We start from the raw sequence: 15,896 nt of genomic DNA, 5'->3' as shown, positions 1-15,896 counted from the left end.
AGAAATGGATAATTTCATAGTATTAGGGAATTTTAAGTAATGATTGTCAAAGCAGGCTAAATATTAGAATTCAACTATGCTGTTATTGAAGTATAATTGATTTACAGTGTTGTGTTAGATTCTGCTGTACAACACGATGAAACAGACATAAACATGTGACCATTCGTTTTAGATTCTATTACCATATAGGTCATTATAGAGTCTTGAATAGAGTTACCTGTGTTGTATAACAGGTTCTCATTACTTCCTATTTTATATATAGGTGTGTATACCTCAATCCCAATTTCCCAATGTATTCCTCCCGCCTTACGCCTTGGTAACTGTAGGTTCGTTTTATACACGTGTGACTCTATTTTTGTTTTCTAAGTAGGCTTATTTGTACCATTTTTCTAGATTCCACATATAAGCTATATTGTATGATATTTATCTCTCTCTGTCTGACTTACTTCACTCGGTGTGACATTCTCTAGGTGCACCCATATCGTTGCAAATGACATCACTTTGTTCTTTAATGGCTATGTTCCATTGTGTATGTGTACCACACATTCTTTTTTTTTAAATAATTTCTATTTATTTATTTATTTTTGGCTGTGCTGGGTCTTTGTTGTTGCGTAGGCTTTTCTCTAGTTGCAGCAAGCAGGGACTACTCTCTACTTGCGGTGGTTGGGCTTCTTACTGGGATGGCTTCTCTCGTTGCAGAACATGAGCTCTGGGGCCCGTGGGCTTCAGTAGCTGCAGCTGGTGGCCTCAGTAGTTGTGGCTCCTGGACCCTAGACCACAGGCTCGATAGATGTGACTCATGAGCTTCGTTGCTCTGCAGCATGCGGGGTCTTCCCAGAGGGTTCAATCCCGTGTCTCCTGCATTGGCGGGTGGATTCTTTACTGCTGAGCCACTAGGGAAGCCTCCACATCTTCTTCATTCATTCCTCTGTCGATAGACATTTAGACAGCTTCCATGTCTTAGCTATGGTAAATAGAGTTGCTTGAGCATGTATCTTTTCGAATTATGGCTTTCTTCAGATATATGCCCAGGAGTCGAATTACTGGATCATGTGATAGCTCTGCTTTTAGTTTTTTAAGGAACCTCCATACTGTTCTCCATACTGACTGTACGGATTTATATTTCCACCAACAGTGTAGGAGGGTTCCCTTTTCTGCACTCCCTCTCCAGTATTTATTGTTTGTAGATATTTTGATGATGTTTCCTGACTGGTATGAGGTAGTATCTCATAGTTTTTCTGGCTTGCATTTTTCTAATAATTAGTGATGTTGAGCATCTTTCAATGCTCTCAGCCATCTGTATGTCTTTTTTGGAAGATGTCTATACATACATAGTGTAGTATTAGTCACTCAGTCACGACCAACTCTTTGTGACCCCAAGGACTGTTGCCCACAAGGTTCCTCTGTCCATGGAATTCTCCAGGCAAGAATACTGGACTGGGTTGCCATTTCCTACTCCAGGGGATCTTCTTGACCCAGGGATCGAACCCAGGCCTCCTGCACTGCAGACAGATTCTTTACTGTCCGAGCCACCAGGAAAGCTCAAATATAATGTAAGTGCTATGTAAATAGTTGAAGATGGGTGGCAAATACAAGTTTTGTTTTTTGGAATTTCATGGAATTTTTTTTCAATTATTTTCCATCCTTCGGTTGAATCCATGGATATGCAGATATGAAGGGCTGACTGTATTTTCTTCTTTCCAAATATCAAATTCCAAGCAAATAGAGAATACCATATACAGTTTTAAATTAAAGTAAGTCCCCAGGTTTTTTTAAATTTGATTTGTTTTAAATTACAAAGTGCAATTAACCATGGAACTAGAGTTTTATTTTTGTTAAAACTTGATCCAAAAGTAGACTGTCATATTACTGACACTGGAGGCCTTGGAGGGCGGCTGCCTGGGGCCAGTGGCTTCTATATTTTAAAAGAATATATAAAGGCAAATTTAATTTAGAGATTTTTGTTTAATATATATAAAAACTACACTCCTATGTAGGGACCAGGAGACTTCCAGTCATATCGCTTTTTGAGTTACAGTGGAATTTGATGAAAAGGTGAGCTGCACTAATTTTGTGTTGCAGGATGGGGGAGTCGAGGGGTACTGGGGAAATGAACACATTTTCAATAGATTTCCCATATTTTTCTACATTTGCTTCTTTTTGTCCCCCTTCTATACAAGGATGGTGTTTTAAAAAATTAATGCACATTTAATTTTCTTAAAGTCATGTACATATAGATATCTGTTTAGATCTTCTGCCCTTTTATTTTTTTTTGATTGGGTTGTTTGCATTTCTGATGTTGAGCTGCATGAGATGTTTGTATATATTGGAGATTAATCCCTTGTCAGCCACTTTCTTTGCAAATATTTTCTCTTTCTGTGGGTTGTCTTTTCATTTTGTTTATGGCTTTCTTTGCTATGCAAAAGCTTTTAATTTTAATTAAATCCCATTTGTTTATTTTTGTTTTTATTCTCATTACTCTAGGAGATGGGCCAAAAAAGATTTTGTTGCCATGTATGTCACAGTGTCCTGCTTACCTGTAAGAGTTTATAGTATCCCATCTTGCATTTAGGTCTTTAATCCATTTTGAATTTATTTTTCTGTATGGTGTCAGAGAATGTTCTGATTTCATTCTTTTGCATGTAGCTGTCCAATTTACCCAGCACCACTTATTGAAGAGACTGTCTTTTCTCTATTGTATCATAGGTGCATGAGATATTTTCTGGACTTTGAATATATTTTGAACAACAGATTTATGAAACATGACCTAATAAATACATAGAGAACTCTACCCAAAAAGGAATGTGTACATAGATTAATTACACTGACAGTGTAGTAGATCACAAAGGAAACATTATCACTTCAAACAATGGCTGTCAACCACATTCTATGACAGAGGTGTAATGTAATTTGTATCAATTATAAAAGATCATAAAAAATTAAATGTCTTGTTAAATAACTCAGGTGTTAAATTACAATGGAAATTATGGGAAAGAGGAAATAGAAGGGAATTAAAATGTTTAAATATTGTATATATGTATATACATATGTTTTAAACACACATATGTTTTTAAGATATAGGTAATTATCTCAAAATCAGCTGAACATGGTTAAAAATATTTGGTTTATATGAACTTTTTTTAAGAGAAAGAATTAAAAATAAATAGGATATACATTTATCTCAAGAAAACAAGAAAAAGAAAACAGAAGTAAGTGAGTTAAAAATAACACAAACTAATTGTACGAATGACAGAATTTGGCAAGATGCATAACATAAAAGGACATATAAAACTAAATAGTGTTTTATGCATTATTGACATAATGACCAAAATATTAAACTAATAGCTAGTAGAACTAGTGAGAAGGCAATGGCACCCCACTCCAGTACTCTTGCCTGGAAAATCCCATGGATGTAGGAGCCTGGTAGGCTGCAGTCCCTGGGGTCGCGAAGAGTCAGACATGATTGAGAGACTTCACTTTCACTTTTCACTTTTAATGCATTGGAGAAGGAAATGGCAACCCACTCCAGTGTTCTTGCCTGGAGAACCCCAGGGATGGGGTCACACAGAGTAGGACAGGACTGACGTGACTTAGCTGCGGAACTAGTGAGAAACTTTGGCAAGGTAGTTGAATAAGTGACAAATAAAAATCAAGAGTTACAAAATATCAGTGATTTCCCCAAGGAAGATATAAAAGGAAAAATGGTTCATTCAAAATAGTAAAAAAAAAATCCATAAGGTATTTATGGAGTGTGGTGGTTAGTCACTCAAGTCGTGGTCTGACTCTTTGTGACTCTATGGTCTGTAGCCCTCCGGACTTCTCGGTCCATGGAATTTTCTAGACAAGAATATTGGAATGGGTTGCCATTTCTTCCTCCAAGATTTAGGAGTATATTTAATAGTAAATGTGTAATGTATTTATGGAGAATATTTTGAAATCATAATTGAAGGAACAGAAATGAATAAGAAATATATTATTCTTTTGGATGGAAAAATAATATTTTCATTTAAAAAATATTTTAAAATATCAATTCTCCTCAAATTAATGTATGTGCTGTGCTTAGTCGCTCAGTCATGTCCAACTCTTTGTGACCACATGGGCTGTAGTCTACCAGGCTCCTCTGTCTCTGTGGATACTGGATTATACTGAATACTGCGAGAATACTGCAAGAATACTGGAGTGGGTTGCCATGCCCTCCTCCAGGGGATCTTCCCAACCCAGGGATCGAACCCAGGTCTCCCACATGGCAGGCAGATTCTTTACTATCTGAGTCATCAGGGAAGCCCAAAATAATGTGTGCATTCAGTAAAATTCCATTAAAAATTAAGTTTTTCATGATACTTTGATAAGTTGATACTATAATTTATGTGGAAGAACAGCAAAGGGCAAGAGTTACAGAGTTTTAAAGAACAATGTATAGGAACTTGCCTTACCCGGTATCAGTATCTACTATAAATCTATGAAATTTGGGTCATTTAAATCTATAAAATGGAGAAAGAGGCAGAAATATATCTATAAAATATAAAAATTGGCACTTTAGAGACACATATTACAAATTCCATATTCCCACCTACCCTTCAAGAACCTACAAACATTTCCTTTACAGTGAGTCCCTCTATCTCCCTCTGCCTCCAGTTACTGGGAAACAATGGATTGCATCTAGAACGAACATCTGAATAAATTGCTCTTATCTAGGAGTTAAGAACTGAGATCCAGGGAACTCTTTACAGCTAACTTTTGGATATATATATTGAGGATGCAAGACTACCATTGGAGAATTCTATTTTAGGGACCATACATCTTGCTAGCTGTCTTGGTGATAAAGAATCCATCTGCCAATGCAGGGGACACAGGAGATGTGGGTTCAATCCCTGGGTCAGGAAGATCCCCTACAGGAGAAAATGATAACCCACTTCAGTATTCTTGCCTGGGAAATCTCATGAAAAGAGAACCTGGCGGGCTCCAGTCCATGGGGTTGCAAAGCGTTGGACACAACTTAGTGACTAAATAGCAGCAAGGACAACTATGCTAGCGTTTTGCCATTCATTAATTATGAATTTATTTTGCAGTCTTAATTTATGATAGTTGTTCTTTGGATAAGGTTCCAATGCACACCCTCTAAGCAGAAGTGAAAGAAATACTGACCTAATATCATTCACAATGCTAGCACAGCACACCTGTGTGAAGTGAGGCTAAAAGTGAAGGCTATTGTAAAGGCCAAAACTAGACGGAGTGACACTCATTCTGCTTTAAAATGTCTTTGTCTCTTATTGGCTATTTGTGATTATTTGTTTATATTTTAATTATTTTGCTGTTAAAATACTACTGTCTTGCCTCATGATTATTAAATGTCAGTAATATGTAGTTTATGTACAAAAATTTTGTTCCTCTTACAAATTATGAGCAGCACATATACTCATAATACACTTTCGAGCAACATATGCCATTAGAATTTTGAGTAACATACAATGGCTTCCACAACTTTGGCATAAGTCTCTTCCGTCCTTTTTTACTTTTACTATACTGAATGATGGAATTATCATATCCTGAGCCATCTCAGTAGGCCTTAGGTTATAGTATCAGATTCCAAAATGTTATGATTATCCAATGTCAGTAATATAAATGACTTTATTTCTAATGGATTTTGACCAGCACATTCTTTACAAAACGTCCCTACATTTTTTTTTTAATTGCCCTCTGCAATACTGAATCTGCAGAAATGTTGTTCTTCTTTACCTAGGCAGACCAGGGAATAGTATATCTGAATTATATTATACAAACCTAAGGACAGGAATTCTGCCAGTAGGTTATAGATGACATTCATATGGGAAGTTCCCCCTTTATTCTTGTGACACACAGTGAAATACACCTATTAGTAGGATATTTTCTTGGACTTTTCGGCTGACCTCATTTTTCATCCAAATCACATTGCTTTTGAAAGTGAAAGGAATGCTGGTAATAATTACACTGAGACATCAATCATAAATAAGCACTATAGCAGTCACATCAATAGGTATCCTATTGTAGTTGTTATGTAATACACCAGTTACAATGGGACATTTGGAAGGTTTAATTGTGATTTCCTTGATACCAAAAATTATAGTGGTGAAAAGATAACACATTTATGAAATATTGAGTATAAGAAGCAAAGTCCTCACAGGACAAAATAGTCCTTCTGTTCAACTTCTGTTCCCAGATCTTACCTCTACTGTTGAACTGACAACAAGATATTGCAATTATTGAACTCTTTCTTCACTATACTCAAACTAGGCAAGATTTGGGACCAGCACAAAGCTGTGGCTTGGAAGGAGGTCAATGTGTATTTTTTTTTTAGGTCATATGAATAAATTAATGAGAAGAGAATATTTTTAGGAACTTTCTTTATAAGAGCATTACAAAGATATGATCATCTGTGGGAGAGACATGGTATACTCATATCTCGCAGCATGTAATATATACTATACTAGTATAACACCATGCAGCATGATAACACATAACTACAGCTTTTAAGATAACTTGGTATATCTAAATTGAAGGAAAAACATGGTGCAATGTTCAAGAAGATCAACTCTGGGGAAAGACTGTTGGAGTCTTAATCTATGCCAGGATATGACCTTGGGAAAACTAGCCTTTGTGCATCTATTTCTATCTATAACATGGAAAAGTAACAGTACTTCTCTCATGAAGTTGTAAAACATGAATGAGTTTTTCACATAAAGAACTTAAATCAGTGCCCAATTATATTTAACACTCAAGAGTCGGCTATTATAGTGTAATAAAAATAGTCATTATAACTATTACTATCTATTATTGTTAAAAGTCAAACGTCACATGCATAGGTCAATAAAGTTACAGATATAGATGTTATACTCAAAGATTCAGGCTACAACTGATTTCTTTACTTATTCATGTAATAAAACATTAACATGCTGCACTTAAATACTAATTTAAACATGGGAGTAAGATCATGTAGGCCAAAGAATTCAAATAAGTGGAAAAAAGGCTTAAAATATGCCTGATCTCAAATACAAAGACTATGAAATAAATATGAATGACATTTATAATCTCTTATCTTATTTTTCTTTCCAATTTTCAAAGAGTAAAGATGTATTTAAAATATACCTGCTCATATCTGTGAAGATAGGAAATAAATTATCTTTTCTTTAGCTTTTATTCTTTTTCTTAGGTAGGGCTTAGAATTGTTTCATTAAACACAGAAAGTTCAGGTGCATAATGAAGAATGACAACTGAATTTTCCCAAAGATTTATGGATTAACTGTAAAGAATTACTTAATATGTAGTAGCAAATATCATTTGTAGACTGTATGTATAAAAATGGTTTAGATGTAAGATATATTCATAAATACCCTACACTAAAAATTTTTATTAACTGTACATAAAAGCTACCTACATAGAATTATTAAAAGTGGGTTATGGGTTAAGTGTTTACAAAGAGAATTTCTAACCTTGTATAGTGATTTTTTAAAACCCACTGTCTCTGTTGTTTGATATTATGTTTTATAGAGTGTATCTTTAGGGAATTTTAAATCTGCTTCCACTCAGAACCAAGCCAACTGATACATATATTGATGAATTCTACAATAGACTAGACATGTATTTGGCTTTTTAAAAAAATCTTGAGTTTAAAAAATCATCTAATGGTCTTAAGCTGCTAAATGCCTTACTACTACATTTCTAGGCCTTATACTGCTTTCCTTTAGACTCTACCTGCTAAATGGGCATAGCTTTGTGTTATTTTAATTTCATATTTAGGAACTTCTCTGATGGTCTAGTAGTTAAGACTCCACACTTCAATACAAGGAGTACAGGTTCAATCCCTGGTTGGGAAACTAAGATTTTATATACTGTGTACTATGGCCAAAAATAAATAAATAAATAAAATTAATTTCATATCTAATTATAATAGAATGAATCTGTTCAAAGAAAAGATAAACCTTTTACATATTATATTCACTACTATATCACTCTATATGATATTAGTAGACTGCTTACTAGTTTACTATCATTACTGTCATTTATTAGATCTTAGAATACGTGCATTTATGTGTGTGTATGTGTGCATGCATATGTGTGTGTGTTTGAGGTATATATAGATAATCTCATGTGCTAATCAGGCAAATGTTTCCATTTAAAAAATCCACTTACTATCTTTGCTAGTTGCTCTGTGTATCCTAAAAGTTGACATGCAGAACAGGTGTGAAATTGAGCGATCAGCCATTTTTGAAGGGCATGGCAGCAGTTGGGAGGATTGAGTTTCTTACACTTTATACCTTGTGATGTCTGTTGGTTTTTAATCTACTAAGCTTCTTTATTTGAAGACATGTCTTGTTCTATTAGTTTTCACATTAGCCAGTGAATTAGGTATTCATTACTATTCTTTTAACAAATAATCTATATAATATTTCCCATGATATAGAATGAAGGGACTGTTTCCTGCGCCAGGAAGAATTAATATAAAAAACAATTTAATTGCTAAGAGGTATGCGAGTAAAGATTTTTTTTTCCCCTTTCCCACATCCCAAATCCACTGCACGACTCTGTCTTGTAGATACATTTTCTTTGCCTTTTTCTACATTGTATTTGATGGCTTATTAATACAAAAACATTTTAGCTTTGCTAATCAGATCTCAGAATATCCTGTCCACATTTCAAGGATAGGATAGGAAAAAGACATTGCTATAATTCTATTCTATTCACAAGTATTGACTATGGATTTCTACAAGCTAGACTTTGTGAAGTGATAGGATGGAAGAAGTCACGTTCCTGTCCTAAATAATCAGGCAGTCCAGTTAGGATAATTAGTCAAATTCCTAGTGCATGCACAACAGTTAGTGTCATAAGAGGCCTGAAAATGAAGAGATACCACCAATTGAAATAGTAGACGACTTCAAAAGGATTAAAGTAGTAAGATAGAAAAATGTACAGAGTTGGGAAGGAGAAGAGGAGGAAAGATAACTGAAATCTTCTAGACAAAGAGGTGTACATGAGCAGACACAGAGGAACAGATGAACATGGCATGTTCTTGGGACAGTGTGAGTTGCTTGACTGACAGAAGACTTGAAGAAAAGACCGATGGGAATTAGGGCTGCATGGTTCAGATGAGGTAATAAGGACGATGCACTGATTCCAACCAAGACCAGTAACTTAATTAGACATTGAAGTATGCTGCAAAATCGGGTCTTGGCATCATCTCAGCCAAACAAAAATGATTTCTCTGTAATCCATTTTTTACTTACCCATGCTACTCTTTATTATCTTGAATAAAAGAATTGAATATATTAGGAAAAGACTTAGCTGATTTTTTCTTAAATTTTCATATAAAACATTGTTTCATATCTGACAAATGAAGGTAGTATGTAGGTATCTAACAAATATAGAATTGACACAAAATAAAAATACTGAACTTTTTAAAGAGTTGTTTGCTTAATAAAGTTTTAGCATAGTATAGTAATGACATTACTTATAAAACATGTTCAAAGTTAGTGAAAATTTGATTAGCTCTTGAAAGATGTTTGGGTAAAATTATGGAAATATATTTTATTAGTGACTGAATCCATTTTTAAAAGATGAAAAGTAACTTACATTTCTGTGAGTTTTATTGTGAATTATTTCTGAAATAGAAAAAAATTAGGCAAATTAAATAAATAAATAAAAGTAACTTTTTAAGCTGTTCTCTTCATGTAGGAGTACAACTGCGTAGATGTTGGAAGAGCATGTCCTGCCCTATTCTTTTCTTACCTTGTTGCAGAATCACAGTAGATCCTATTCCTCAGTTCCATGGAATCAGCTAAGACAGAACTTAATTAGCAAACCACAATCTTTATTGCCTAGATCAATTTCTGTATTCACTCTGAAAATTTTAAAGGTTTCAGAGTTCAGTAGATGAATTGATTCTGGGGGTGGCTGTTCTCCTGCCTGCATCTTCACTAGTTCTCCTGCTAGTTTTTTGTTTTGCTTTGTTTGCTTTTTTGCCAAAATTTATATGCAAAAATTGAGCCTAATAAAGAAGACAGCAGGCCTGGTAATATAAAATAATATTCCATGACTAAAAAATTACCAAGAAAGTATCATGAATGCTATCTGGAAAAAAATTTACTTATTTCCCTGTATCTACACTGGATATTTTTAAGTTTTCCACTTAACCAGAAGGTTGGTTTATGATGACATATAAAAGATGATCCTATCTCTCTTACAAAATGATGATTTTATATATATATATACACATATATATATACACACATGATATGTGTGTATATATATATATATATATATATAGCATTAAGCCAATATTCTTGAAGGTTGAGAGATGAATGTCATCTCATTGACTCATTTATTCTTACATTGAAAAGTTTGTTGAGATGTTGGTGGCTTATGTGATGTGATTTTTTAAAGATATTTGATTGTACTACCTACACCTGCTTGACTCATCAATTAATTTTTTAGAAGTTTGTTTCTAATAGTCAGAAGTCCAGCAAGATAAAAGGTGATGGTCATTACATCACATTTCTTACCCACTATAGAAACAGATATGCAATAATACACTTCTTTTTGTTTATTCTCATGACACATCCTCTTTTGGCTCTTAACCAATACTTGAGGGGACATGATGAAAGCAGCTAAGCTTATAAAGGTGATCCTTGTTATGATGGTCAGAGTCAAATCTTTATTAATCAGGAGCTGCCAGTTCTTCCTGAGATCCACTTTTCTTGTCCAACATAGTGATGTGACCAAAATGGGTTGCAAAAATCTACCTCCCCTCCACCTAGCAATAGTTTCATAGTTCTTATGATTTTATTTCCAATTCTTCACAAGTGGTCATTGGAAAATCAGTTAAACCACCGATTATTTCTTTTTTGCCTGCAGAGAAGTACACATGATGTATTTTAAGTCCTTTGAAACTTCTTTGTAGTATTGCAAGTATGCATGAGAAGGTTTAGTAAGTTAATGTTAAAGTCAAATAAAAGAGATTAAAGACGTTACATTCTTTTATGTATAAGAGAATAATTACAGTTCAGACACCTGTGTTCATAAAGTAATATAGTGTTCTTTGCATTAATAAGATATTGCATATTGACTGAAACTCTTAAAGGTAGAATGCAAAAGCCAAGTCATTCAGAACTGAAGAAATGCTAACCTTAACTTTGTTGTAATATAGACCTGTCAACAAAATTATCAAGATGGCAGTTTTAGAGATAATATTCCAAGTACGGCCTACAGTATCCCACTTGTATTTAATGAAAATATGCTTTCTCAAACAATCAAATATTTGCCCTCAGTTCTACTTCAGGATGTTGTATTTGTTCCACTAAAAAGTTAAAGTCAAGCATTCAATTTCAATGGGACTTGAGTCAATCATGCAATTAGGGGATTTGGAAACAGTTGTGTGCCTAATTAAGAAATTAAGAAAGTTATCTTAAACCTAAGAAAATTAAGGAAACTATCTCCTACCACATGAAAGTCAGTTTAAATGCTTCCTTCTCGTGTATCCTCCCACACATGCCTGTTTCTTAGGAGTGTGGGATGCTGTGTACAAGTGTTAGTCATTGAATTCACCTTTATAGGTCCATAAACAGATTACCTTTTCTCTCTGAAGATCAGTGTTACATTCTCTACGAAAGAAGTTCCTGTTAAAAAGAAATCACCCAAATGTGCTCCCTGAGTGTGACTCTCTCCCATATTTCTGACCAAGGCAAAAGCATCAGATTACTTATTGATGCCTCCTCCCTGAGGATTAGCTGTTTGGGGTATCAAAGGAAGTGCTCTATTGTGGAACAAAGCACAAGATTTTGCACATTTTAGTCATTTAGTAAATAGTTGCTGAAAATTGATTGTATAGTAATAATTTCATTATACCTATGTGACTAAAATGATTAGTTCCATTATTTCACATACTTAGCCATAGCTAATAGCAGCAACCAGTCACTGGTATATTGGATATTCATTTCTCTATCAGAAGATCTTGCCTGCCTATTTGACTTTTTAAAATTTGAGTTATCATTTAACAACTTGGTAACTATATAATGACTATCACCAATGATTAGTTTATTCTCTTAAAGCACCTTGAGGAATAATTTATTGTTTTATAGTGAGAAAAGTTAAAAATTTGCTTGAAGACAAAAAAAAATACCGAGTAGTTCATTTGTAAATCTTTTTTTAATTATTATCACTTAATGCCTTATGCTTTATAGGTACAAATTCATTCTAAAGCAATGCTTGTAGAACTTTTAATTTAAATTTCCAACTCTGAATAATAGTTGATGTCAAAGTTGTTCAACTGTGTTATACAATCTTCCTTTAAAAGAGAAAAAAATATTGCTTAAAGAAAGGCCATCCCCCAAATTTTGTAAAACTGAAAGATCATCTTTTAATTGTTTCGGTCTTTGGCAAATTTGGCTTACAAATGCCCTGACTTTGTAGGTATGCAGGAGATAAAACGTATATATGTGTATTGTTGTTCAGGTACACAATGTGTTTCTTCAACTTAAATCTACGCTTGGATGTTGTTCTTAAAAATATGAACTTAAAGTTGAAAGATTTGATTTATCAAAATGTGTTGATAAATGATACAGTGGTAAATGCAAATTTCATGGTCAATATTCAAAGACCAAAAAAAGTCCTCTGTCATTGTCCGTGTTTTATCTATTTTTAAAAACCACAGAGGGAAAAATACGCTCAGGGAAAAAAATGAAGCTTTACTGCAAAAGAAATGAATGCAAGAAATGGCACTTTAAGTAGTGAAGAGACATGAAGCATTGAAACTTCATAGCCTGCTAAGGAGCAACAGCTGTACCTAATTTCAACTTGACGTGCTTCAGATCTCATATTCATATAGGTATTTAATGATCCAAATATAATGGTCCTATATAGAATAATTACTTATATGAAGGAGCAAACTTCATACGCATTCCTTTTTAAATGATCCTTCAAGAGAAAAACTGCACTGGCTCTTTGAACAATGAATAGTCTCTTTCACCAATCCAAATGTTTGGGGCTAAATAGCTTATCTTTTAAGAGAGTAGTAATAGTGCTGAGGTTACTTCTTTTTGACAGACTCTTTTTGTCTTCCCCCTTCCCAGCATAGCCAGTACAGTGAAAAAAGTTAGAATGCCAAGCCAATCATTAAGTCATACTGATAGATGGTTACAAGAAATATCAGAAACAAAAGGAAGTAAGGTACTTTAGAGTTGATGTATTTTGAAAGCAGAGATTCACTTTGAGATTGACTTTCCTGGCCAGGGAGACTATCAGAAGCAGGGCTGTCAGATTCCTTGTCGCCTGAAGAGTACAGTGATTGACCAGAGTTTATTAATCCTTCATTTTCATGCCTTACCCCTTCTATGTTCTCAGAAGCTTCATTGATCAAAATTGTTGGCCCTAGCGGTTTCTCCACACTGCATTCTCCTTGTTTGACAATCTGGCCTATACATCTTTCCTTTGTACTATCTAATGTCACTATTCCTGAACTTTTAGAAACTTCTTCCAGTGGAGATGCAGGTTGAGAGTGCTTTTTAGTACCCTGGATTTCACTTGTTGGATTACAATTATATTCTGACTTAGAAGTAGATTGGAGCATCATGGTAGTAGTTGCACGCTCTATAGTAGTGGTCTGTTCGTGAGATGACACTGAACTTTTAGCATGGTGATTGGAAACCTGAGAGCCATTCTGAGAAGTTCTATTAGTGTCTGAGTTTAAAGAAGAATGAATGATGACATCTATATTTGTTCTCTTTGATAATTCTTGGACCTGCTCATGATCTCTATTTTCTGGAAGTATTTTTTTGTCTGTTGGTAACATTCCCAAATGTATATCTAATTTTGAGGCTGCTTTTTGATTGTCTGTAATGACCTGTGAGGATTCTTCTACAGATGTTGTATTCCCAATGACACATTTCTTCTTGTCATGTGTCTTCCCAGGATTGTATATAGCTATGGTTTCTTCCTTTTGCTTTTCATCTACATGCACATTACAAATACCTGAACATGACTCCTTTTCAAAATCATTGTCATAGATTACACCTACTGTATCTCGTTGACAAAGGGTATCATGTGAATCATCATTTCTCCCTTCATGTGGATCAAACGCTGTTTCCTTTACCTCGATGGGCCTGTCACTTCGTGCTGTCTCTTGAGGTAGCTTAGCAATTATTGCTTTTTCTCTAGCAGACATGCATTCTTGAGTACTTTCTGATGTTGTCTTAATTATATAAGCTGTACCTGCTTCTGCTTTCTCAGTAATACCATGATCAGCTAGAGAAGACAGTTCACAGCTTGCTGTTTCTTGGCAGGTAAACAATTCTTGTGTAGGATTAACTTTCAAGCTCCTTGTATCATCTCTTTTTCCCCACATGTCTTCATAATCTGCTTGTTCTTTGGACTGCTCTGTTATAGTTGTCTTACTCCCTCTTGCTCTTTCCTGACTTTCCAGAACATTCCAACTTTGTTTATGCTGTGTGTTCTTATTCTGATCTTCAGGATTAATCCAAACTGATTTTTCTTCTTCAGCTTGGATAAGGTACTTATTCCTCAAAACATTTCCATTTCTTGGTGAACCAGCTTGACCAGGCATCCCTCCTAGACTAGTGCCTTTGCTAGCCGAGAGATCACAGTCTGAGGTCGCTGACACAGTTTCTTCCAGGCTTAGATTTGTCCTTGGTGAATGAAACCTATCTGCTCTGATTGACTGGTCATGAATTGTGGTGTCTTTACTCGGCAGAGCAGTTAGGTCTCTGTTGCTGGCTCCCATCCCTTCCACACTTATTTCAGAGTGGCTCATCTTTCTTTCTTGGTCATGTAAGACTGATTGAAAACTTTTGCTTTGTTTTTCATTAACACCTAAATATATTCTTTGCTCCTCCTCACTCTTACTATTGCCATAATCTTTCTTGGAAGATCCTTTTTCTATCGATTTTCCTGAATGGAAATCCAAGCGAAAGTCATCTCTTAAACATTCCCAATCTTTTACTTCAATTTCTTTACCTTCTCTTTCAAGTTTTTTGTTAAGGTTGTCTGCCATTAGTTGGTCTGCAGAGGGACAAGACATTTGCCCTCTGCCTCTCCCTTTGGCTGGATTAGCATTATCGTCCAGTACTTCTTTGCTGCTAGCATGTAATTGTACTACTTCATCACTACTAGTATTTCCCAATGATGGCTTGATTTCTCCTGTATCTGAAGTAAATTCCTCTGAAGGTTGATAAGTATGCTCATTTCCTGAGAAATATTTTTCCTTGTGGTAAAAATCTCCCTTTAAGGATCTTTCTGCTGATGAACTTGAAGACAAAGGCCTTTTAAACAAGTCAGTGTATACATCACCATGGATTTGCTTCTTCTCTAACCTGTCAGCTTTATTTGGAAAATTGACTGTATTCTTTTCATCTCCAGAAGCAGTACTTCTTAGCAAGTGTTGGTTTATCTTAAGGGATAAAAACAACAAAAATAATGCTTTTTATTGTGTTTAAATATACAAAGCAAGTTAGATAGTTTTCATTAATTTGGCTAATGATTATCCGATAGATTTCCTTGATTCATTTCATTTGTAGATTTTGCACAAATTCTGAAAGATGAATGTTTGGGGGAGATTCTTGTAAGCTATGACTTAGGAATGAGTTTAATAAGAAAAGGGGCCAAAATTAATAACTCTCCTTCCCAGCTTCCAAATATCACATTGTATTATTCAACTATTCTTGCTTGTCATTGCACTTTCTCCTCACTTAGGATATACACATTGATAGCTCCATGCTAATCAATTAGAGAGCAGCTTCCTGGATGCCCCTTGCTGCATTTACACTTGCTGTAGGTGCCCCTATTATAGTATCTCTTATTAATATGTTTTCTGCAAAGCCTCTGCAAACTATTAATAGCAAAACGTCACTCAAAGA

At 34.7% G+C, this 15,896-nt stretch overlaps 1 protein-coding gene across 2 annotated transcripts in view; it reads right to left on the bottom strand.

Annotated features, from left to right (window-relative positions):
• Window positions 1–12,159: 12,159 nt before the first annotated feature.
• PPP1R3A (protein phosphatase 1 regulatory subunit 3A) overlaps window positions 12,160–15,896 on the bottom strand; it is a 38,733-nt gene continuing 34,996 nt past the window's right edge. For both annotated transcript variants that reach the window (XM_065939453.1, XM_065939454.1), the window contains one exon: window positions 12,160–15,430. In XM_065939453.1, the coding sequence (XP_065795525.1) occupies window positions 13,121–15,430 (2,310 nt within the window). In that variant the 3' untranslated portion in view covers window positions 12,160–13,120. The remainder of the gene's footprint in view (window positions 15,431–15,896) is intronic.

Source organism: Muntiacus reevesi, chromosome 6 (assembly GCF_963930625.1).
Source record: "Muntiacus reevesi chromosome 6, mMunRee1.1, whole genome shotgun sequence".
NCBI lineage: Eukaryota > Metazoa > Chordata > Mammalia > Artiodactyla > Cervidae > Muntiacus > Muntiacus reevesi.
This window is presented reverse-complemented; position numbering and strand designations above follow the sequence as displayed.